Source organism: Dermacentor albipictus, chromosome 6, assembly GCF_038994185.2.
Source record: "Dermacentor albipictus isolate Rhodes 1998 colony chromosome 6, USDA_Dalb.pri_finalv2, whole genome shotgun sequence".
NCBI lineage: Eukaryota > Metazoa > Arthropoda > Arachnida > Ixodida > Ixodidae > Dermacentor > Dermacentor albipictus.
In genome coordinates, this window is record NC_091826.1 from 92,286,813 (window position 1) to 92,310,217 (window position 23,405).

Consider the following 23,405-nt stretch of genomic DNA (forward strand, 5'->3'; position numbering starts at 1 on the left):
TTAGCTTCAAATGCCATCAAAACTTCCCACTGTGAGGCGACAGTATTGTGCCGCCTCTGGCTCGGGTTGGCATTTACGAAGGCCTTCTCGTTCCGGGGGGACATTGGGATGGGTGACACACCCATGTGCGACCCTTGTGGAACTATAGAAACGACTGAACACATCTTATGTCTCTGTCCCCGGTACTTCGCCGAGTGCAAAGCAAACCGGACAGCATTGAATCAGCTAGACTCTAGACCATTTACGGAAATGAAAATCCTTCGACCACGGCCGTACGCGTCGATGGCACAGAAAGCCACGAAAGCATTGCTGAAGTACCTCAAGACGGCAGGTCTTGGCAACCATGTGTATTCCTTGCGCGAACCATCAAATGTGCGCGTACCTGCGTAACTATGCTCTCCCTATCTCCTCTTCTTCTCTTTTCCTCCCTATAATCATTCCCCAATGCAGGGTAGCAAACTGGACGTGCGTCTGGTTAACGTCCCTGCCTTTTCTCTCTTTTATTTCTCTCTCTCTCTATCTATAATATAAGATGGCTACTCACCGATAAGTCTGGCCCAGGGTGCTCGGAGCTGCCGAGGAGAATTGATTTCTCTGCGTATAATAAACATGTTTACGCAGCAGTATGACGCTATCTAGACCTTTCGGCGCGTATCCGACATCGCTCTGCCCACTCTTTTTCGCGAAGCATCTGTTTCAGCTACATTTTTCCACTTTCCACTTTCCACCGACAACCCCAGACTAAGCAAGGGCAAGCGGACCAATCGCGGACGCCTGCACGACCTTCATAAGCCGGTTATCTACCTTCACTGCACTAGATCTGACCCATCGAAATCCTCTCCCCTTCTGCGTAGTCCTCGCCTCTTATCAGCCAAATAGGCAAGAAAAACCTGTCTGGGCAGACACTGCTAATTGCACTCAAAACAAACAAAGGTGACCTCCTATAAACAAGGAAAGCGTTCGATTGGGCTGTTCAAACAACGCTGCTGTTCACCGTCCAATGCTTGCGCAGACGGTTAGTAAATTTGATGTCAGGAGATTGGTACAAAATCAGAATGCAATTGTTTTATGGTATGCTGCCTTTGAGCTTATTATTTATTGAAATGACAGAAAGCTGCAGATATGAGCGACGTGACCGTCGCAGTCATATGTTTCATTTATTCGGTACGTTCGTAGACGCGCTTTAGTGAACGAATGAAACCTTATGAGGAAAGAATTGTCGCTGAATCCTTTCATTTCGATTTCTCAGGCTCCCTCGGAATAAATTTCACATGCAGACCACTCTTCGGCCTCAAAACGAGCTCCGCCATGACACGGATCTTGTCTCGATGATGCAGTGAAACCAGCTTGTAGTTTCGAAGGATGTTGGCAATGACGACTTTTTCCTCCATCATGGCAAAACGTTGACCTACGGGAAAGTAGTACACAACCATTGTAGGGAAAACGCTTTGAATCGATGTTCTAAGCATCGATATGGTTGCAATAAGAGTAGAAAAAGAAGTCCAGTAAGACGCCTCAGTCTTCACCGGTCCTGGTAACACGTTTTCTCGTGCAGGATTGCAGGCACTGATTGATTTGCTTGGGCGCCTTTAGCAGAATTCATTGGTTTCACATACAAACGTCCTATGCACTTCGGGCAATTCCTTAAATATTATTGCAATCTACACCGGCAACAGCAATTCAATGTTGTTCACAGTTACATGGCGGAAGTCTGAATATTTTTACACATCATATATTTTACCCATCCTTGTGAACCCGTGCCAGCGTCAGCCTACAATGCTGTCAGCATTCTGTTGGCTCAACTTGCGGTACAACATTCCTGGAAATTATGCACTCAATAGACTGATGAAGCGTGTGTTCAATTTTACCCATTTGACAGGACGGCCCTTATTACCTAGCAGGAGAAATGCAATACATTTAAACTTCGTGGCATTCACAACTGCAACCGAGGGCGTTTATGTCGGGATACCCGTACTTTCCACCGGATGTTATCAACCGCAGCTATATTTAGAGAGCTAATGTGATAATATCATTCGAAGCAACAAAATTTAGAAGCTAGAGTGACGAACGTTTTAAGAGAACAAACAGGAAGGTATGCAATACCGTAGAAAACTTCATTTATGACTCCTGCAGACTGAAATGCTGATGTTTCTGTTTTTATTTTTTAATATACATGTAATCATATGTAAATTATATAGCCTGCCTCTGACTCTTCAAGCCCATTCCTTATTTTCGGCCCTGGCCACTACGCTGTTTTTTGGGGGAGGGAGGGGGGCACAGCAATAAACAAATTAATTCTTCGTTTCATTTATATACGCTTAAACTAATTGACAATTACAGTATTTTTGCGCGCGCTACTCGATCCTTGGCTTGTCCCCCTAGGTAGCTGTGCGCCATGGTTTAGATTATCGTAATCATCATCCTCACCATCGTCGCAATGGCGCTGAAAAGATATGTTAATCGATCAATGTTGTATTCAAAAGAATGTGTAAGCACGAAGTGCTCGTTTCTTTACCACACCATGTGTGTACCTTGTTTATTTCACCACACTCTCCTACATAATGTGCCCGACAACGTTGTGCATCATGGTCTTGACTCAGGATTGTGGTGCAATCATCTAATCGAATCATCTAAACGTCCAAACATCTACATCTAAACTCTAATTTAAATCTAATTATCTAATCAATGTGGTCGTCCTTAAAGTTGATTTGTCACTGAACAGCAAACATGCAAAAAAGCTCACATTTTGCATCGATACCTCCCCAATGATGTTATACTTACCTGTTTGTTTCTTTCCCTTTCCTTTCCTCTATGTCAGTCATCAGGGTAAAATTAAACGCCGCTGGCCTCCCACTCGGTTTATTGTCTCTCTCGTTGCGCTACAGCGACTCAAGGTTCTATTGAACGACCCACCTTTCAGTTGCAACCATGCGTTCCTCACTGGCAAAGTACCTTTATATTTACTTGTGCAACAATGCACCTAAATAGTTCAGGCGATTACTGCATCTAGATCCCTCGGTAGGTATTCAAGCCTGTACGCGCGGTAAACTATAGTGTAGCGCTGAAACATAAAAGAAAATAATACAACCACGCAAAAATTAAAGCAGTCGCCCTCCCCCCCCCCCCCCCTCCAGTACAGTAGGAGGGTTTAATTGCACCGGCGCCTACATCTTCACCTACAGCACCCGTGGTACATCATGTTCAAGTGCTTAAGCCTTAAAAAAACTTAATTGCTGAAAAATTTAACACATGTTCCAGTGCAGTAGCAAGATTGAATTCAATCAAAGCACATAATAAAGAACAGGCTCACCAATGCAGTTTCTCGGGCCAGCAGAAAAAGGAACAAAGGCAAAAGGGTGTCTCCCTTTCACGTTTTCAGGAAGAAACCTGTCTGGAATGAATTCTTCCGGCTTGGGGAATACTCCTGGGTCACGATGCAGGTTGTAAATGCCAACTAGGATTTCCGCACCTTTCGGTAGCTTTCGGCCAGCTGGGAAAGAAGGTGGGACTACGTCAGGCAGCGAATTCTTATCATCTAACTTCTTGCAAAATCAATAGAATGATCCCACGTCAGTGGCTACGATGTTGCTCTGCTGAGCTCGACGTGACGGGTTCGATTCAGGCCGCGGCGGCCACACTTCCGGGAGAGAGGAACGAAAAGACGCTTCCTTATCGTACACGTTAAGGAACCACAGGTGGTCAAACTTAATCCGAAGCATGTTTCACAATCAGACCGTGGTTTTGACACTTAAAATTCCATAATTATATCAATTATTGAAATATTTCACCATCGTACTATCCGTCACCGAAAGCTACATGAGCGCACATGCAGCTTCCACTGCGCATTATTATTATTATTATTATTATTATTATTATTACTCGCCGTGGTTGCTCAGTGGCTGTGGTGTTGGGCTGCTGAGCACGAGGCCGCAGGATTGAATCGCGGCCACAGCGGCGGCATTTCGATGGAGGCGAAATGGAAAACACCCGTGTACTTAGATTTAGGTACACGTTAAAGAACCCCAGGTGGTCGAAATTTCCGGAGTCCTCCACAACGGCGGGCCTCATAATCAGAAAGTGGTTTTGGTTCGTAAAACCCCCCCACTTTTATTATTATTATTATTATTATTATTATTATTATTATTATTATTATTATTATTCCCCCCTGACAAAAGCGCCAACATTTCCTAAATATCAAGTGCTGAAAAAGAAAACATCCATCTTCCTGTGAACCCTTTCGGATACATCTTCGAAATCCCGCATGATCTTGGAAAAACAAAATAAGAGCGAGCACTCTGGTAAACACTGACATAACTTTATTGTCACCTGAAGAACTCCTGAAAACTCCTGGAATACACTAAGAGGCTCCCTCGCAATTTGAAAAACCACATAGTACTTGCACGCAGCAGCAGGCAGGTGCGAGCTGTCCTGAGCGACATCCATATACATGTGGGACATGCAAAACACCCGCCGTAAGCGAGTCCTCCGCTCGGTGCCCTTTCGTCACTTTGCGTTTGCAGGCTGAGGAAAGGGCTCTTCAACTTCATTTCAAGTGGACACGTCTTGCACACTCAACGGCTACAATTCGTAAATTGCAATGTGCGCCGTAAAGTAATTCATTAAGCAGTTAATCCGTGATCGTTCAATTAGTCGAATATCTGTTTTGATTTCTTGTGCTAGTAATGCCCGTCTCTTCAAATAATCCAGCTCAATGATAGGAATTGTGCCATATCTGCACCAGGCGATCTTTCAAAATTCCATAAAACTTCAACATGATAACCCTGTATAATTCACATGTGTTGAAACGTAGCGCTACATCAGTATAAATGCTCAGATATTTGAATTAAGAGCTGCCTAATATATATTACAAACATTTCTTGAGTATAACTCAAATATGTCTTTTTCTACACTCGACGAAGTGAGCAAATGTTTTCGAGGTTGCTCGGACTACCATAGCTCAGCGCGCAGAGGCTGATGCAGCACCAACAAAATTGTGCCTAAATTTACTTCGCTCTTTTAGAATATCAGGCCGTCATTTGATGTTTGTTCTGATTTTCATAAGGGACGAGGCGTCACGCCCACTCATAGCTTGTCATGTTAAATCATGTCATGTTTTATTTTATTTTTGTGTTTTCCTTATCCCTTTATTTACCAATCTGTAAATGCTTTTCCCTCAAGTAAACTGACTTTCTTGACACCGATAAGTTTATTGACAGTATATGTTGAGTGGAACATAAATATAATTTCCCTCTTCGTTTCAGCAAGAGAATGGTTGGATTTCTTTCTATTTGTAACATTGCCTGTGTCTATATTGTTTTTCCCAATGCTCTTCGTGATGCCGGTGCTTCCAACAAGGCTAGCCTGGCCTCTAAACTAACAAAACACTCACTAACATTTACAAGCTCGAATTCTGGCCTTAAGAAAAGGCACATTACAGTATAATGATATGGGCACACGGTGACCTGCAATGGCCGACTAAAGGTTTTTGCTTCGAGACAAAATTGGGAAAAACTTTACCGATCATGACGTCTTGCTCGCACATTCTTGAGATGAATGGAACTGATGGATACAATCGCTGGGACTCCTGTAAGGAAAGACAAAACACTCGCAAAACAAAGTGCGGGTAGCTTTATACATACACAATTTCGTTACGATTGGCCCGATAAACCAAGCGCTGGCTTTCTTTTTTATTTTAGCACCTGAAGCTTGACCTGAATAACTTTATTGCTTTATGAGGCAGTCAAGAGGTTGAACTGATGCACTTTGCGCGTAGTCTGTGAATATTTTCCGCTTCAAATAATTCACGTGCACTTAATTTTATTTCTGCTGATGATTTCCACTTCTCACAGTACCTACTAAAGAACTAAATGCTCTTAGGTCCAGCTTCAGCGCCTCAGAGTGAAGAGTTGTATACAAGCGCAATGCATATTTTGCCGTAGTTAAACATGATTTATATATATATATATATATATATATGCTACGCTCTTTCCCAGTAATGTTATATGGTAAGCACTGTCACGCCTATACGCATTACAGGAAAACAGTAATAATTTTGATTACGGGGTTTTACGGGCTCGAACCACGATCAGATTTTGAAACTGTCGTAGTGGGGGACTCCAGAAATTCCGACCACCTGGGATGCACACAAATCTAAGTACACGGGTATTTGCGCATTTTGTCGTCGTTTTGGCGAGTAAAACTTCGATATGTATTAGTTAAATAGAAAACTGCCTATAGATTTAATTAATTGGACTTACATGTAATTCGGTAGGTACAAGTCGGGTGCTCTGGTCTCACTTTTGCCTCAATAACCGCCATTTTCTCTTTTTGTGTGTGCGTGTGCCGCTTTTTTTCAAAGTGAATAAGGATGGAAAATTTTGTGGCACGCGGCGCTACAGTGCACCCAGACAGCGAATTCAGGCCGCTATCAGCACTGGCAAAACAAACGCGCTATTCAAGCGTCACTACAGCGGTCAACGATGTGCGCCCTCCTACGCCACCCTGTTTGGACGATACCGCTGTTTCAACCAAGCAGCCGCTGCCAGGCGTTGCTTGCGTAGTGCATAGATAAGCACAGAACACTCGATCGCGATGCCACGCTATGCTGAGCGCCAGTGCAGCTTCGTGTCGTCTGCTGCGTTGCTCGGTTGCACTAAAGCTGCACGCGCTGAATGCGACTGCACTCGCAGTAGTGTTGCACGAGCTGACTCGTAGCACCGAAACTAGCCTTGTGTTTGCGCCCTGCATGCAAACGGCTGGCTATTTCCCACGGAGGCAAATGAACCGCATTGCCTTCAAGCATACTGTTCTCTCTAGAGGGAAATGCATTTTTTTTTTCAGAATTACTGCCAGCCTTCACAGAAGGCCACAGGCAGGAGTGGGACGACAATCTAACAAGATGTGCATATAAAAAAATCAGACTTGATCAGCGGGAGCTGGCCTGTGGCAAAAAAAGTGGGTCGAATGGCTTGTACATCGGTACATCATTCGTAAAATAAATGTAACAAAAAGTGAAGAAAAATAAATTTGCTTCTTTTATTGACCAGCTGGAGCTAACAAGAGGGGACAAATTTCTTTTTCAGCGATGAAAGCTTCAGCGGCGTCTATCTAGTTCGTTAAGGCCCAATCTGGTGAAACCGCCGGCCTTTTATATGCTGTACACAAGCACAAGGCTGAAATCTCCGTGACAGTGGTGCACTACTGAAGCGGCATTCTTTTCAGTGCAACACCGGCTTGCCGAACACTAAATGTGACAGACGATCCGAGACCACGTTGTCAAGCGTCAATGAGCAAGCGCAGGCTTGATTCGATGTGCGGCCATGCTGGCTCCAATGTCACTTCATGGAGCTGGGACGCCTGGCCATGTGCTCTCGTGTTTACCCCAACTCTTCTCATCGCTGTACATGCGAGGTGAAGGGCCTCGATGCCAGCGCCGAAGCGGAACAACCTCATGTGCTCTGCAAAGCAGTGAACGGACCTTTACTTGTCAGCGATGCCTGCATTTTGATTTAGCAAATGTTTTAATACCGAGAACTGCACCCTTGAGCCCAAAAACAAAAATTTTTAGAGCATTTTTCCTTTAAAAACAGAAATTGCCCCTAAAGCGACTATAGATAAATAACGTGACCAAGAACCTTGCAACATAAGTGACAATGTTCCACTGGTCTTCTTAGTTACCGAGTGTTTTCTTATTTTATAGAATATACAATTTTTTTTAGAAATCCCTGGTGGCAGATAGCGCAATTATTGGTTTTGAGCTTGATTACTCGAAGAGGTGGGTGGAAAAAACAAAACAAGCCTGTTGCTGTTGCTGTTGAAGCCTACAAAATCAGTTGTTCTTACCACATAAGATCTCCCGATGACTCTCTTTTTTTGTTCATTGACTCAGTGCGTACCTTCAAATGTACGCGAAACTGTGCTCTCTCGTTCTCTTTTCATCCCTATACTCCCTTCTTCCAGTGCAAGGTAGCAAACCGGACGTGCGTCGGATTAACCTCCCTGTCTATCCGTACTTCTCTCTCTTTTTCGCATATTTTCTTCTAGTGCCCTTAACTCAACGCGGAACCACAGAAAAGGATCATGTTTTGCCACCAGACCTCTTCACCTCTCTTATTAAAATTAAGTCCAAACACCAAGTCCTAGCGCTTCCATAGACGAGTTTACATTACAGCCCATAACGCCAGAACGACAGAAAGCTGACCTAGTTGGTAAGTCTTCCCTCACAAGATCCTGCATGCACAAAATGAGCGCCAGTTTTAATGCGCAGGTCCGGCGCCTATTAGAAGCAGGTTATCCTAATGTAGCGGTGGCCACTGTAGCTGAGCGCCTAAAGAAGTCTGTTTCCAGGGGGACGGACGTAATCACAGAAAGCAGTAATCGCAAAAAAAGAGTAGTGGCTATTCCGTATATTCATTCAGTGTCGCACAGGCTTAAAAAAGTTGCTAGTAGATATGATGTTAATGTTGCTTTCACTGCTCCCAATAAGCTAGGTAAGATATGCGCTGCCGTACAGAATAAAAAGGAGCGGGTTAAAGGCAAAAAACGAACAGATATTTGTCCAGTGAAGCACAATAAGAACAACAGTTTTACAGAATGTCGTATGGGTGTGGTATATCAAATTCCCCTTAGCTGTGGCCAGTTCTACGTAGGGCAAACGGGACGGTGTATCAATCAGAGGCTAATGGAGCATAAAAGGTCCTTAACCGGTGGATCGCCTTCTAATCTTTCGCTACATTGCCGAGATTGTAACTGCAAGCCAAAGTTAGATGAATGTGCGATACTGTACAGGCATAAGAATGAAGATACGCGTCTTATGGTAGAGGCTTGGCATATCTATAATGGTGGAAGTGCGTGCGTGAGTCAGCCTTCGATTACTTTACATAAGGAAGAGATTAAGTGATTTAACAGTTATCTCTCACGTAGACCAGCACGTGTACCCGATTGACACGTGGTGTTACCATTCCTGAGCATGCGCAGATGAGTTTTGTGTCTTCTTTCATTTTTCGCCTCAGTGCTCCCTTCAGTTGATAGTCGGCGTTCGCGTTGTCCACTTCTCTACTCACTTCTAGTTTCCATAACGCCAGTCTTATTGTAAAATCCTACCATCAGTGCTTTAACTTTCGTGGAATGAATGTGAACAAATTCGGGAGCTAAACCGCTTAACGGGGCAGTACTAGCGATAATTCAAGCATCTCCGGATGCTGCACTTTCGACATCAGTCCGGTGTTTTTCAATTCAAGGCTGCATCATCTGTTGCCTGCAGAACCCTTGCGTGGAATGCATCTATTTATTGTCATTTAGTTTTTTCTTGTGGAAACCCTGAAAGCTTGCAATCAATGTCAATTAATCGAGGTATGAACCTTCACTTCTCAAATGATTCACGGAACCAGGCAGTGGATGCATACGCAGAGCACACGTCTTCCACGGACCACGGCACTGAGCCCGGAGCGCTGGATTCTGGGCTGCAGAATGACTGCTTGTCATGCGCAATCAATCATACACAAGCCATGTAGAGCATGCGCAGATAATTGAATGTATGATATTTTCACAACGCTTCTCACCTTTAGGCAGCATTCCATGTACTTCATTTGCTTCAAGTCTTCCGAAGTGATAGGTCGGGTCTTGTTGGCACCAAATATGGCGTCCAGCTCTTGGTGCATGAGTTCCTGGTGCTCCGAGTGGAGACCAATGAGGTACAGAGCCCAGCTAATTCCCATGGCTGTCGTGTCGTGACCCTTTAAATTCGTTGCACACAACATTTTACATAACACAACAGAAGATAAGACAGCACTGCAGCAAATAATACAGGCTTTATTAAAGGCTTTGTTTAATTATAGAACTGCTTTTTGAGGCACGCAGAACATGTAGCGGCGGCAATAATTTCCCTTGGAAATCCCAGAAACCATTGGCGAATGGTACAAGCCACAATGCAGAGGTAAAGTTGTTTTGTTACATCCTGAGCTAGTCACTTTTAGGCGTCTTTTTTTTCCTCCATCATTGTAGAGCATTTCAAATTTCCGCTCAGTTTCGTCAAAAGGAAGATATTGCTAGGGGCCAACTCCAAAACATCAGCGACATGTTAAAGCGCAGAAATGCTCAATTCAGACCAACGTTGGACCGATTTCAATTAATTTTGTTCTATATCACAAAGTTAAAGTCTAGCAAGTATATCAAACATAATTTTGATTTAGAATTTAGGACATATCTCTTTTCAGAAACATTACCGCAAATGTACAAGATAAAAAAAAATTTAAGCGTGAAGTTCACAAATCCATAATTCTGCACCAAAGACAGATACCGTTGTTCTGTAAAGTGCATCTGTTAGAGCACCTAAAGTAGCTGGTTGGACGTACGAGCTTACAGCTTACGTGATGTTGTTATAATACGTACAAACGTTTTGCAAAAGTCCTTCTACTAGATTAATCATATATTTGAAAGCGGTATATGATGGATCAGTTCTGTTCTCTTTAAATGTCCTAATAGGTATAGTTTACAAAATTATGATATAATCATGTATCTTAGAGTTGCAGAGTTATGAATAAAGCGCTTGAGTATTGTTCACATTTCGAAATTTTGAACAACATTTGAAAAAGAAAGAACAATTTAGATAAGAAATCGGCCCCTTACAGTCAGTAGAGCGCAATCTTTTTTTAAATGCGACACACCTCATTAAATTTGGTGAAATGGATGCTGAGGAAAACGCTTCCTTCGTTCCCGTGTATATAGACAAAAGACACCGAGATAAAGCTTCCCCTTACGTGCTTGCTTATAGGAAAGCATGACTAACAGGGGTCGGGGCCACATTAACGGCGTCGCTCATAACAGCACACTCACTCTTTCTCCAACCCACCCCAAGAAGAGAAAAAAAAATATTTTCCAGGCCAGAGCTTCAATTTGCCGCCAAAATAACATGACAGAGAAAGTAGTCGTGAAATTAGCGCCCCGCTCTCGGCGGAATAAGATGGCACGAGCTCGACTGCATATTTCGCCATGTTGGACGTGTAGGTCGATAAGGCCTTCTTGGACGCTTCGATGCCGTGTAGAAAGAACTCATGCTTGTACACGATAACGATATCGTGTACAAAGAACTCTCATGTTTGTGCTTCTGCACAAATATGAGAGTTCCGGGCATCCGGGTGCGAGGGGCGGCTGTGATTTGCACGCGGCACTCCTTTTTTACCGTCGCTAGTTGTCTTATCAAGGTCAATGATAACCTTTGCTGCTGCTGTTGCACGGATTCTCAAGCCGCGCATATGACTGCAGAATGCTTCTGCAACCAAACAAAAGTAGACGATGGAGTTGACCTTAGGTATGCTTGTTAAAGACAAGAAATCTATGGGAACTTTGCAGAGCTAAACTGCGATAGGCGAAAGTCGATCTATGACTGTCTCTCAGGCACGTCCGCAGGATATTTTTTGTTGGGGGCCCACAAAATGTAACTTTTCTACGCAAATGAGAGGGGTGGCCTTTACTAGTACAAATGTGAATAATACCCGTCATTCACCATAAACCCGCATAAACCCGCTATAGAGAAATGAAATAAGGTGTATCTTACAGGTACGCCTGTGCAAACAAAGAAACACGTCAAGTAGACTCGCGCAGGAAAGAAGCGCAGAAAGAACACTGCCAAGAACAAGTAAAGAAGCAGAAAGTGTAAAATAAAGATTACTTTAGTAGAATAGAACTGAAAAAAAAATAGCAGTTGGCAACAAAGACAGACGGACCGCACCGAATTTTGTTACTACGCCCGCCAATCATATAAGCACACAAAATCGTCGTTATGTGGCCTTTTCACAATGGTGTTGTTCTTGACACCTCCGGAGCGTCTGCTGTTCTTGAAGAGTCTTTTCATCGGCAGAAGCAATGAGGTGTGCAACAGACATGGACAAAATGCATGGAATCTAAGCATTTTACTCTTCAAAAGTCTGCGGTGCAGGTTATTTCCCTGTTGAAACTGTTTTACTCATGAAGCTTCACTGCCAACTGAGGTGAAACTTCCCAAGAAATGTAGAGAAGCAAGCATGTTATTTCAGTTCAATAAAGAATTAGGCATTCGCCATTCCACCATAATAGGCGAAAGGAACGGTATAAAATTACGCGCTAATAATATATTTATAGTTACCGCCTTAATTGGGTAACAGAAAAAGATTCAAGTACGAATTATTTGCACCCTTGGGGAGGAACAGTGGCTGATGGTTATGAGGGCGTGGGCGGGGCTTCGTTGCAGACTTAAGATGCATCCAACTATAGTAGCGGTTTTTGATTTAGCTCTAGAGGAATTATACAGAAATATATATTTGCGGAACAATCACAGTTATTTTGGATCCCTCATTTACTGCTCTAACAAGTTAAGTGCCGCAACCGACTCGTATTGTGATTTGGGAAGTTACGTAACAATGTATGGCCGCCAGCCACGTACAACCACGTAAGGCGCAAGAAGCTGTGATTCTACACGCACTGCGCCTGCCGCGGAAGGTTAGAAAAACACCTCCATAAGCACAGCAAAGAAGTGGCTACGTTAGGCGGCTCGAATGATAACTGTAGAAGTGGCATTCAGAACACAAAGAATTGTCCTCCACTTCCGCTGGCGTTTTCTCTACTTCCTTTTTTAAATACAAAGTTGTTGAGCCATAAATATTTTCATAAACAACGGTTACATTCGCGACTTTTTGATTTTCTTTCCTGTTTGACTGTTGCCTTGGCTCTCTCCCTTAGTAGATCGCTTAATTTCTCGAATCCTGGCGACTGTTGTTTCCAGTTAGCAATTTTGCACGAAAAGGGCTGTAAAATTAAAGAAAAACAAGACGAGTTAACGGGTGGCAGTCATATTGCCTAGGAGTTTAAGGGTCATTGCAAGGTTCGATGAGGGACGCTGTCTCGCATTATTTTATTTTCCACCTTATCTAATCCACATCACGGGCATATTGTTCCGAGGACCTCTCAGCGTCGCGGCAAGCCATCACTCGAGGAAATAATGAAACAAAAATAAAAGTTAAACGCAAGTGATATTTTCCCTGGCCGCAACTCGTTCCACGTGCATATAGACCGGCTGACCACGAACTTAATCCGTTTCCTGGTCGCTGGATCAGTCGAAACGAAGAAGGATGAACTAACGAAGCCACAACGATGCACGTGACCGTTGAATAGATGGTAGCCTGCACCCCTCCCCCTCCCCCCCTCCCCCCCCCGGTGATGTGTGCAGGCTACCAAAAAAAACCTGCTAGCTGGTGTGCAGTAAAGTCTGGTGTGCAGGCTACCCAAAAAATTAATAAACAAAGAACGAGCCTCCATCTGTGCCTCACGCCAGTAATGTAAAATCGTGGTTTTGGCATGCGCTGGTATGTATGATCACAGCTGTAAACGCCGTCAGGGACAAGCACAACAGACAGCACGCAATATTAGATTCCTGGACGTGCAATGCCGTCAAGAAAGTGCTTTGTGCTCTGCGTATTTATGCCAAGTAAGAGAATATAATCCAGTAATCCCCCCCCATCCCCCCAGCTGTCCATAAAAAGAAAAAGAACCAGCCATAACCCAGCTATGCGCCACCCTTCTCTTCAACAAATATGTATTTTCTTTTTTTTTCAGCGCATGATTACGCCATCGACCTGTGTATATCAGCAGAGGGCGCGAATGGTTGTGCCAGCCCTGCATTCACATGCTGCTAGTATATCTCAGCTGTACAATGCTGCGTTCAGTAATATGGGTAAAATTTTGAAGACCTTTATGAGTGGCATTGAAGATGGCATCCATCTCATGATGCTACTGATTCGACACCGCTATACCCTTGCGAATTACGATGTCTGAGGATATGTACTGTACCTCAAACATAAAAGTGTCCACTTCTTCTCGAACATCTTCTTCGGAAAAATTTTCAGGGTCCTTGATGTGTTCTCGGAGGAGGATATCAAGGAATGGTTTCCTGGTTTTTCCTTTCACGCCGTAGATGTCACTTTCCAGAGCCGTTTCCTCGATAGACTCTTGTAGTTCGGGACACGACAGAAGTTCTTCCTTTCGCTCACGGATAACCTGCACACCGGGTGGGTGTGGTACGATAAACTCGTTGCATAGCTAAAACCATACGGTTGACAGGCAAAAGAAACAGAGGGATACTTAACAAGAATAGTAATAAGGACAAGTTGGTCTATGTTTACGGCGAAAATGCCGGTTCGCATGCATGCCTTCATGCTGCTTTTTAAACAAGATCTTCAACGAACTCTTTGAAGTTGTCATGAGCAGCAGCTTTCTACATTATGTCGACTGCACGACGACGGAACGAAGGCCTTTCCACCATCAATTACCACAGTTTTGAACCAGCCGATTGCATCCTATTTCAGCAATGTTCCTAATCGCATCACACCGCCCAATTCTATGTCAACTTCGACTGTATTACCCAGCCCATTAGAGCGCGTTCCATTGCTATAAAGCATAGTACCTAGGAGTAAAGTAAGTCAGCATTTGTGCGTGCTCTTTTGCATTACTTTCTCCCCGATACACATCGTACCTTCGCGCATAATTTTAACTACGAAGAACAGCTACATCTACCAGAAATAAATCTATCTTTGGGAATAATAAGCTCCATGGCTGCAGCACGTTTGTAGCGGCAGACAGTAGGTGTTCAGCATGTGCGCAAGAACCTATGGTGCCTGTTCTGTTTATGAGCTCGTGTGTGTGCAACTAATGTGCAGTAAAAAGATTAAGACCCATGATTGAACCAGAAAACACTCCCATGTCCTATTTTAGTTCATGTAAGTAGGCGAAATTCTCTTATCGTTATGACTTTGTTGCTTTATGTATGGCTGATCACATATAGCATACTTGTTCCGTACGGGTGCAAAGATCACCTCTATAAAGAAGTTGAAATGTTCCTTTAGAAGTAATAACATCACCTCAGCTTTCATATTCTCATTACCGAAGACTTCCCATATATGAAATACATGCTACTGGCCTAAATTTTGCGACGCGGATGTTTAATTATTTCGCGTATGGCACTTGGCCACTTTTTGGGTATTTAACGCCACCAAGTACCATCAGCAATGTGACCACGCAAGAACGGCGCCACGTTAGACATTGTCAATGGGCACAGACGTCAACGGAAGAGACAAAGGAACTGGAGCTGTCACCTGCAATTAAGTGCCATAATGGGCTTTGTGCATTCCCTGTGGACTAAGACTTTCTTTTATATTTCTAGAGCTTAGCCTTCGTGAAATACTTGGCAGAGGGGGTTGCAGTTTACGCCTTAGCAAGCGATGGCGTGCATAAATGCACAACGTTAGAGGCCATTCACTAAATAAATGCGGCTCCGAGACACCTATGAAGTTTGTTGTGTTGCTATGCGCTGCTTCTTGAGCAGCCCTGTTCCTGGCAAGAACACATATCAGGCATTACTTTCTTTCAATTTTTTTGTCAGGTAGGGCAGCAAGTAATTACGAAAGAGCGTCGCATAATTTCAGAACAAACTTGCTTTTATTTAGTAAGCGACATCGCGAGCTCCAGCATAGCTGAACTACAACCGCATGCAAAGGTGTATGAACGATACTGAATTAATATTTACAGTGTGTATTGACATGGAAGTTGACGGAAACATAGTACGCATGGGAACGAGGTAGCAATGCCCCCTCTAGGTGACAATTAATTCGACCCATTGAAAACTATTGTCACCCCACTTCTTGCACATGCAGAATCATCAAAGCGCACAGCTGTGAAAGGATTTGGCATTTTGAATTCATCAGTGAGTTTTATCAAGTTTACAGAATGCGGACGCCATGCGAAGACTCTTCCACAGCACTTTCAAATATGAGAGCGTCAATTTTTCATTTCTAGGATATTTGTAAATCGCGTAGGTAGCTTTTTCGACAGTATGTATCACGTAAAACACTGCGAGAAACAATGAAAGAAGTGAACCAGTTACATGCATACATACTAACACCGTGAGCAGACGCTTCGCCATATATCTTGCTAGTAACACTTTCACATGTTATTTTATGTTGTACCACTTTTCAATATGAACTTATTAAACAGTTCGTTTTTAAGGAACTATCCATTGGCGCCATTATTATTATTATTATTATTATTATTATTATTATTATTATTATTAAAAATTTGAACACGAATATACATTCATACAAAGATAAAAAAATAAGGAAACAAGCTACCACCGAAAAGGGACGCTACTCTTCAGGACGGAGGGAAGAGAAACATGTTCATTGCAAATAAGAAGGAAAGAGAAAATAATGAAGCCAGCAAGACAACACAGATCCTGCAAGGGCGCTGTACACAAACGCTACATGAATACGACGCGCAGGCACAACAAACAGCCAGCCTTGCCAGCGTTGGGAAAGAGGAGCTATAGTTCCAAACAGAAGGCGTGGGTCTCTTACGCCTTTGCTCAGCGCGATCCGCAGTGGACTTATACCGTCGTCAGTGAATAAACGGTGATAATGCGAGTACCTGGCCTTTTGTCATGCATTGCGACTTCGCGGGACAAGCGTACTTGCAGTTTCAGTGAAACGAATGCTAAATCGCAAATTCGCCCTTGAAATTATCGCGTGCATTTTACCAAGAGTTAGATATTCGGCTTGAATCAATGATGTGACACGAAATGTACGCAACGCCTCGCTCTACGGATATGGCGTTTCATTTGTGGAGCAGCGAAGGTGTTTGCAGGACAAGAGTCCTAATGGAAACGATTTTGCGTCGACAAACATTTAAAATGCATTAACAAGAGCGACAATATCAGGCAGAATGTTACCTTCAGAGTAAATTGATGAAGGTCTCCGATTTTCTGATGGAACAGCCTACCAGGCTTTGAAAGACGGAATATCGCGTCTATCCAGTATAACGGTGACTCTAAGCGCCGTGTGAAGCTGTGACCAAGCCTGTGCACGTGAAAGAAATACAGAGCTTTGTAAAGTTCACACGGTTGTTTTTTTAGCGGAAGTTTAGCATGACAGCCTACGTAAAATGTACATGACACAAAGATTGATTAGCGATTCAAAATACTTACACTTGGATGGCTTGAACATAATCCGATTGCTGGTTACTCTGAGCATTGATCGTGTAGCCCATTATAGTATCTGAAAATGAAAGTTATGATTTTCATAGCTGTATAAAAATGCCTGGGTCATGACTACTGTGAAATGTGAGAACATGTGGCGTGTATAGATGTATTCATGCGCATCAGTTCTGCACCAAGAAAACCTTCGCTGTCAATAGGACGCACGACAACAACACTGTGGTATTATCGTGCACCTAATCTAGCACTTCTCGGCGTCAGATATTAAGGTAAGTAATGTGTAAAACAGCAAATGCTAATTGTGGCGTTGACTCTGTCACATTTATGTGAAGTACTGGCCAACTGACCAATTTATTTTCTCAAACATAGTGATGCGGCTCCATTATCCCTGACTCATTTCATGCGTGGGAGCATAGTGCATCGAGTGAACAGTCGCGCACAATTTTGCGTGTATTCGTGGGCTTCTTTGACGCTCGCAAAAAAAAAAAACTTTTATGTAGCATGTATTGAGCAACAGAAAACTGTATCAGGAGTTGTTAATGTTGCTCTACAATTTTCTCGTTGGCACTGCGAGTGCGGCGCGGAGGCAGAAAGTATCTTGTTTTTAGCTGTTTATTTGCTTATTTGACATATTTCGTGAGTGGCACAAGAAAAAAGAAATATTCCGCATTTTGGTACAAAGTTAGAAAGCGCTAAACTGCGAGTTTCCATGGAACGCACCATAGGTTTCTCGTTGGATGTAATTCCTCGCATTTACGCCTTGCGAAGCTGATTAATTAACCTTGGCTTTTTATGTTTATTGACAGAAGATAAAAAAAATTATATGACTTGCTGTACTGAGTGGCCAACATGCTTTAATCTCCTTGCACTACAGCAGACCAACAGACATAAAAAATACATTCGCTGGAATTGGCTGAAAAGCGATGTATAATGTGTGACACCGCGGCAGCAAAAATGTGGAACGGCTCTCTTTCCATTCACCTGTGTTTTACTTAGAAGCTACAAGAAATAATGGCTGCCACTCTCTTTGTATCATGTAATAAGCGAAAGGGCCATGAACTTGCGCCACCTCATAGTACCCACTGATATAGCAAAATTCTGTAATGCCAGCCTTTATACCAAGCACCAGTGAAATCCACGTACTATAGAAGTTGAACATGCTCAAAGTCTATTGCTACAAAGGTTTGAATTTTGCTATAATTTTGCTATAATTTTGAAAGGCTCTCTATTTTTGTGAAATATCATATGGAAAAGTGAAGTTTTGGCACTCGTCCGGTATGTAGAGGCTAATATGGAGTGTACAATAATTATAAGAACTCACCGCATATGATGTCTAAAGCACAAAGGGTTACTAGAGGAACGATGTCGCAGGAACGATCTTTTCCCAGCTGGCCAAGTTTGCGAACCAGAACTTTGGACTGTTCATCGACGGCAGGCAGAAAGTCCTCCAGGATTCGAAAATGGAACGCAGGCGTCAGAAGTTTCCGCCGAGAGCGCCACTTTGATCCTGAACTGTAAAAAAAAGCTTCCTTTACATATATCAAGTGACCCCGAAAATACCTGCTTCCCTCTTCGGAGCCTTGTCATTCGCCTGGAATAACAGCGGTACCCTTGGCAGCTATAGTACTCCTGCTGGAACAGCACGACACCCTACGATTCGAGATGAACGATTTGGTTCACGGTTCTGGAATGATGGTGTTATGAGAACGCAGGTTCAGTTCCCTTACCTTGCTTTGCTCAGATCAAGTTCTGCTTGTTTACTTTTGCTTCGACATTAGCGTGTTAACATAAAGTTCTTTCTTTTTTTACTTTTTTGACGAATATGTTAGCTATTTCTGCTGCGAGTCTGGTTTTGTGATCCGTACTTGCATTTCTTGAAAAAAAAAGAACAAAAGCAGTGATGCGGATGTAGTCAACGCACAAATGTCATTCATCCGGTGACACTGGGATATATATTACTGTGACATGGAACCAAACAGGATTGTCAATGTGTTCATAGACTTGCAAAAGGCACTGCACAAGACGGGACAAAGTATGAGCACTCAGGAGTGAGCCAGCTTGACGAATGCGACAAATACGCCAATGCCACGCGCGCGCGCGCGCATGCGCGGAATGCCCCACAGGTGGTGTAGATTCACGGTTAACAAGTTCTGCGGGAACTGCATGGTCGATCCAAATAGGTCGCGAAGCTTCGGGCGAAAAGCGGTTCAGTACAGATTGTCACGGACATCAGCATGGGGGGTTATGGGAGCAGCGATTGAAGCGCGACTATGTTTGGAGGGAACAAACATCGGGAAAGAAAAACGCGTTGTTTAATTCAAACGAGACACAGTTAGATTTATTCAACGAAAATAAAATTCCTAGTCAATTTAATATATTCGTGATGAGTTAAGAAAATACGTTTAATTTTATTATTGTTAATAAAAGCATTCCTTTTCAGCGCCCATCGCTACAGGGGGCGTTGACGCCACTATCACTCGCAGTGCAATGCACGTCTTGAAATGGGCAGAAAGGCGCACTCGTATCACCTGTTGAAATACGCCCCCCTCACAATTTGTGCTTTCTTGCTTGTCGAAGTTTGTCTGAATTTGGTGACGCGGGTAGCTTCATTGCTTCTTAATTTGTTCAGTCAAAAGTAGTGAGTTACGACCGCCAGATAATTATGTAGTTGTTTTCGTGCGACTGCGCTGGTCGACGGGCTTGGCATCCGGCAATAGGGTCAGCACTCTACACCTAAACCTTTCGTCGGCCTACAAAGAAAGTATGTTCTGTGCAGGGATGCGATTTCGACAACCGTACGGCTGGCCTTTTCCTGCATCGCTTTCCACGCTGAAAGCTCGAAACGCCCATCATGTCGAATGGCGGGGCATTTGAATATATAACTCCAAAGGAAGAGCAACAAAACAAATTTCGTGCCTTCGAAAACAAAATGACGTCACTTCTGCTTTTAACGGAGATGGCGTCACGTTATTTTTTCTTCCGCCGGGAGTGTTCCCACCACATACAGATGGCGCTAAGCCCCATGAACCGGCGATGGATCGCCATGTTTTGAACGTATGGGCTCCTATGGAAGCTTCGCTACCATGTATATTTACCTTGGGAACTGCGGAAACCACTTGTCAAATAGCGGGTTATAGTGTCTACTGGGTCGTCGTCTCTTACAAGGAAGACAGCATTAGTACGCAAGCCCATACAACTCCGGTATTTCTTCTACTTCGCAGACGCCTTCGATTTTGATACGACGCCTGCTGGGGGTGTCCAGCAATAAAAGATTGCTCTACTGCCTTACCCATTTTACCCCGTTTATCCGCATACCCCATTTAAGCTATTATGAGCAGTTCAACACCAATGAGCTGTTTCTAAAAGGCAATGCCATATAAAAAATTGTCAAATCTTTTGCAAATAAGCTTTCTTATTTTGCCGTGTTTGAGGGCGTACCCTCAAGAATGGCAAACCTTTCGTTTTATTTTAACGTGACTCAATTTGCTGCCTTGTCGAAATGTAATAAGCGCTGCATATGTGTTCTGGAACGATAACAAATTTGAAACGTAAAGTAACTAAGTTTCAGCTGAGGGATGAATGCTCAAACACACTGAGTTTTCTGATTTCCTTTTCTTTCATTTTTTACCCTAGCTTGTGGTGTCATTTTGCTATCACTGAGTATAGGTTGATTACACAGTCAGGCGAGGAAAGTCGCGAACATTTACAATATCAACTAAATAAACCACTCATTGAACTGAGTGCTATATTCGCCGTGGTGGCTTAGTGTGTGTGGCGCTGTGCGGCCAAGTTCGAGGTCGTGCGTTCCGTCCCGGCCGCGGTGGCCGTATTTCGACGGGAAATAAATGAAAGAAAGCTCATGTACTTATATTTGGGTGCACGTTAAAGAATCTCAGGTGGTCAGGATAATCAGAAGTTCCCTACCACTGATCAGATCGCAGTTTTGCACGTGAAAGCGCCAGTATTGCAAGTGCTACTTGCGCGTGTGTTCTATGCGCCCGAGCACGTGTACCTTATTAGCGTGAATTATTTTTTATTTTTCAGCTTTTTCACCGCTGCCCAGTGTTGTAAACTGTTGAAGCGAAGGTGAAAAGCCGAATTTTACAGATTTAGCAACAAGGTTTCTAAACAAGTGCAGCAATTTGCAGCTATCGTGATGCATTCACCCTCCGTTAAACTGTGGCAAACTTCATTGATATACTAAGCAGGACACTTTAATTGCAGGCCAACTGAAAAACGATCGCGCAGGGGCCTCTTCCCTTCCGCAGTGCGCGAGATCTTCGTCTTCCTCTACGTGCCCCGTACTGCATGCGGTAATGTAATGCAAGACGTATGAAGGTGCAACTGTACAAGTATCCCCCGTGCATATTCATTCCCCTAGATGAAATATCCTTACATAGCAATAAACTGAAAAAATGTCACACAAAATATCCGTCAGTTTACTCACAGTGTCATGCTATAACGTCATTTCAATCTCCTAATATACTCTCTTTCTGCTTTTTGCAGCAAAAGTTAGTATAAAAAGCAATAAAGAGCACGAAACGATACAAGAAGCAATTACCTTGTGAGAAGACCAGTTCCGAGCCATGGCCCTAATATGTCGTATTCATGACCTTTCTTAAGTACTGCATTACTTGTCAAAAGTTCCTGAAAAAGAAAGTAGAGCCTTCAGACTTATACCACTCACAGTGATTTCGGTCACAAAATATACTGATGTTTATAATTACCTCAATATGATCAGCTTTGAACAATACCAGAATGGGATGAGTAGCATCATAATATCGAAGCATTCCATGTTTCTGGTACATTCGAGAAAATCCGGCGGACAGCTGGAACAAATCTGTTAGCAAAAACAAAAGACAGCTCCTAGAGGCACTCGTAGAAACATCTCATAGAGGCGCACACGTACAGAGTCAAGATTGGTGCCTCGTTGGCTTACGCAACGCGACACGGCTGAACGCGAGTAACGCTGATGCCATGCAGTGTGATCGAATGAGCCGGCGTAGACAGGTTAACGGCTCTTACGGCTACAGCTAGATGATGCACGACTGCCACCAGGGTAAGATGGCATAGGGGACTGTGCCAGCCGATCAGGCGATAATAGATGGACACCGAGGCAAATTGCCAGAAGTAGGACGTGCCACTACTGCTCGAATGAACACGTGCGAGTAGTGTGAGAGCTTACGCGTTCCGACGTCCAAGCGATGCGCCTCTTTGGAAAGGGTCCGATGTATGGACCACGTGGACAGCATGGGGATGGACTCCGTTCGCCCGGGGAACTTCTCCATGTAGACCATCGTCTCGCGTTGCTTGTGTTTAATGTAGCACAACAGGCCGACCAGGCAGGCAAACGCACCGACAACGACGGCCGCGCAATACAGCACGAATGACGCGAGTAACGCCGGTAGAACATCGCGAAGCTCGTGAAAAAAGATTGCGCCCATAGAGCTGCTTGCCGCCTCGCAGCTGGAACGCGACAGCAAGGCGCTGGAAGGAGAAAGCCCCGGCTTCTTCACATTGACATTGTTTATGAGCTCAAGCGAAGTTCCGATAAACCATCCGTCAATAGGGCGGGCGCCACAGGAGATGGGAGACACGCATGGGCCACGGGGCCAATCGCGGAGGCTTCGGCTGATAGTTTGCCTCTGCGCGACGAAAGATTGCGACGGATGGGCGTCAGACAAGTGGGCTCGAGGCTCCCTCCTGATTCGGTCGGTCGAACTACGCAGCCCGAAGCGCCATGCGCCGGACAGTAGGTGGTGCTCGAGTTAGCGCAAAATTTGTAGGATAGGGGACGGGCCAGCGAGAATTCATCCCCAGCCAGAATCGCTGATGATTAGTGATCGAGGAATTCATTACGCAGCGTAGCTGGCATGGACATATTAAAGAAATGGTACGAAAAGGCATCTAAACGTGGAAACCATCCTAAAGCAAAGCTGTCGGGTGGTAGTTATTGGTTGATCCGAATGATAACCGTTACGGTGGCAGCGAAGGCGGCAAGCGCTCAGAAAAGAAAGGAGATCAGCAATAAAATACAAAATGTAAAACAAACAACGACGAAAACAACCTTGACGAGCCACCCGGTTAGTTGAACATAGAGAGTATCCCTTGACAACTGCTTTTCTTTTTTTTCTTTTAAACCTGTCCATGCCAATCTCATCACAACAGTATGCGTTTTCTTCCGACATGAAATGGAACGCCTCCCCAAACCTAAGTATACCAAAAAAGGTGCCAGTTCTCGCACTTCCGTTTTATCTGATATGTACAAACAATATGTGTGAAGGTTCAGAGGGTCAGATTCCGCGACATCACTTTTGGAAATGCGAGCGTGCGTTACTGTTAGGTTAGCTGCTTCTAAAACAAAATGTCGGATGAAAATTTTCTCTCAGAT

At 43.8% G+C, this 23,405-nt stretch overlaps 1 protein-coding gene across 1 annotated transcript; it reads right to left on the reverse strand.

Moving 5' to 3' along the window:
• Positions 1-1,081: 1,081 nt before the first annotated feature.
• Positions 1,082-22,657, reverse strand: LOC135897658 (cytochrome P450 4c3-like). The gene is made up of 11 exons (XM_070541057.1): positions 22,200-22,657; positions 21,742-21,854; positions 21,576-21,661; positions 18,336-18,526; positions 17,006-17,075; positions 16,751-16,877; positions 13,822-14,028; positions 9,561-9,734; positions 5,518-5,584; positions 3,311-3,490; positions 1,082-1,408 (listed from the first exon to the last, which is right to left on the reverse strand). The coding sequence occupies exons 1-11, from the start codon at positions 22,456-22,458 to the stop codon at positions 1,233-1,235; spliced, it is 1,650 nt and encodes a 549-aa protein (XP_070397158.1). The 5' UTR covers positions 22,459-22,657; the 3' UTR covers positions 1,082-1,232.
• Between the last annotated feature and the right edge of the window lie 748 nt (positions 22,658-23,405).

Bases quoted from the DNA above. Each gene is read 5' to 3' on its own strand.
- LOC135897658 (XM_070541057.1), bottom strand. From the start codon at position 22,458: ATGGGCGCAATCTTTTTTCACGAGCTTCGCGATGTTCTACCGGCGTTA. The intron at 17,076-18,335 runs GTGAGTTCTTAT...TTTCATTTTCAG, and splicing joins TGCTTTAGACATCATATGCG to ATACTATAATGGGCTACACG. The intron at 9,735-13,821 runs GTACAGTACATA...ACGAATTTAAAG, and splicing joins TGGACACTTTTATGTTTGAG to GGTCACGACACGACAGCCAT.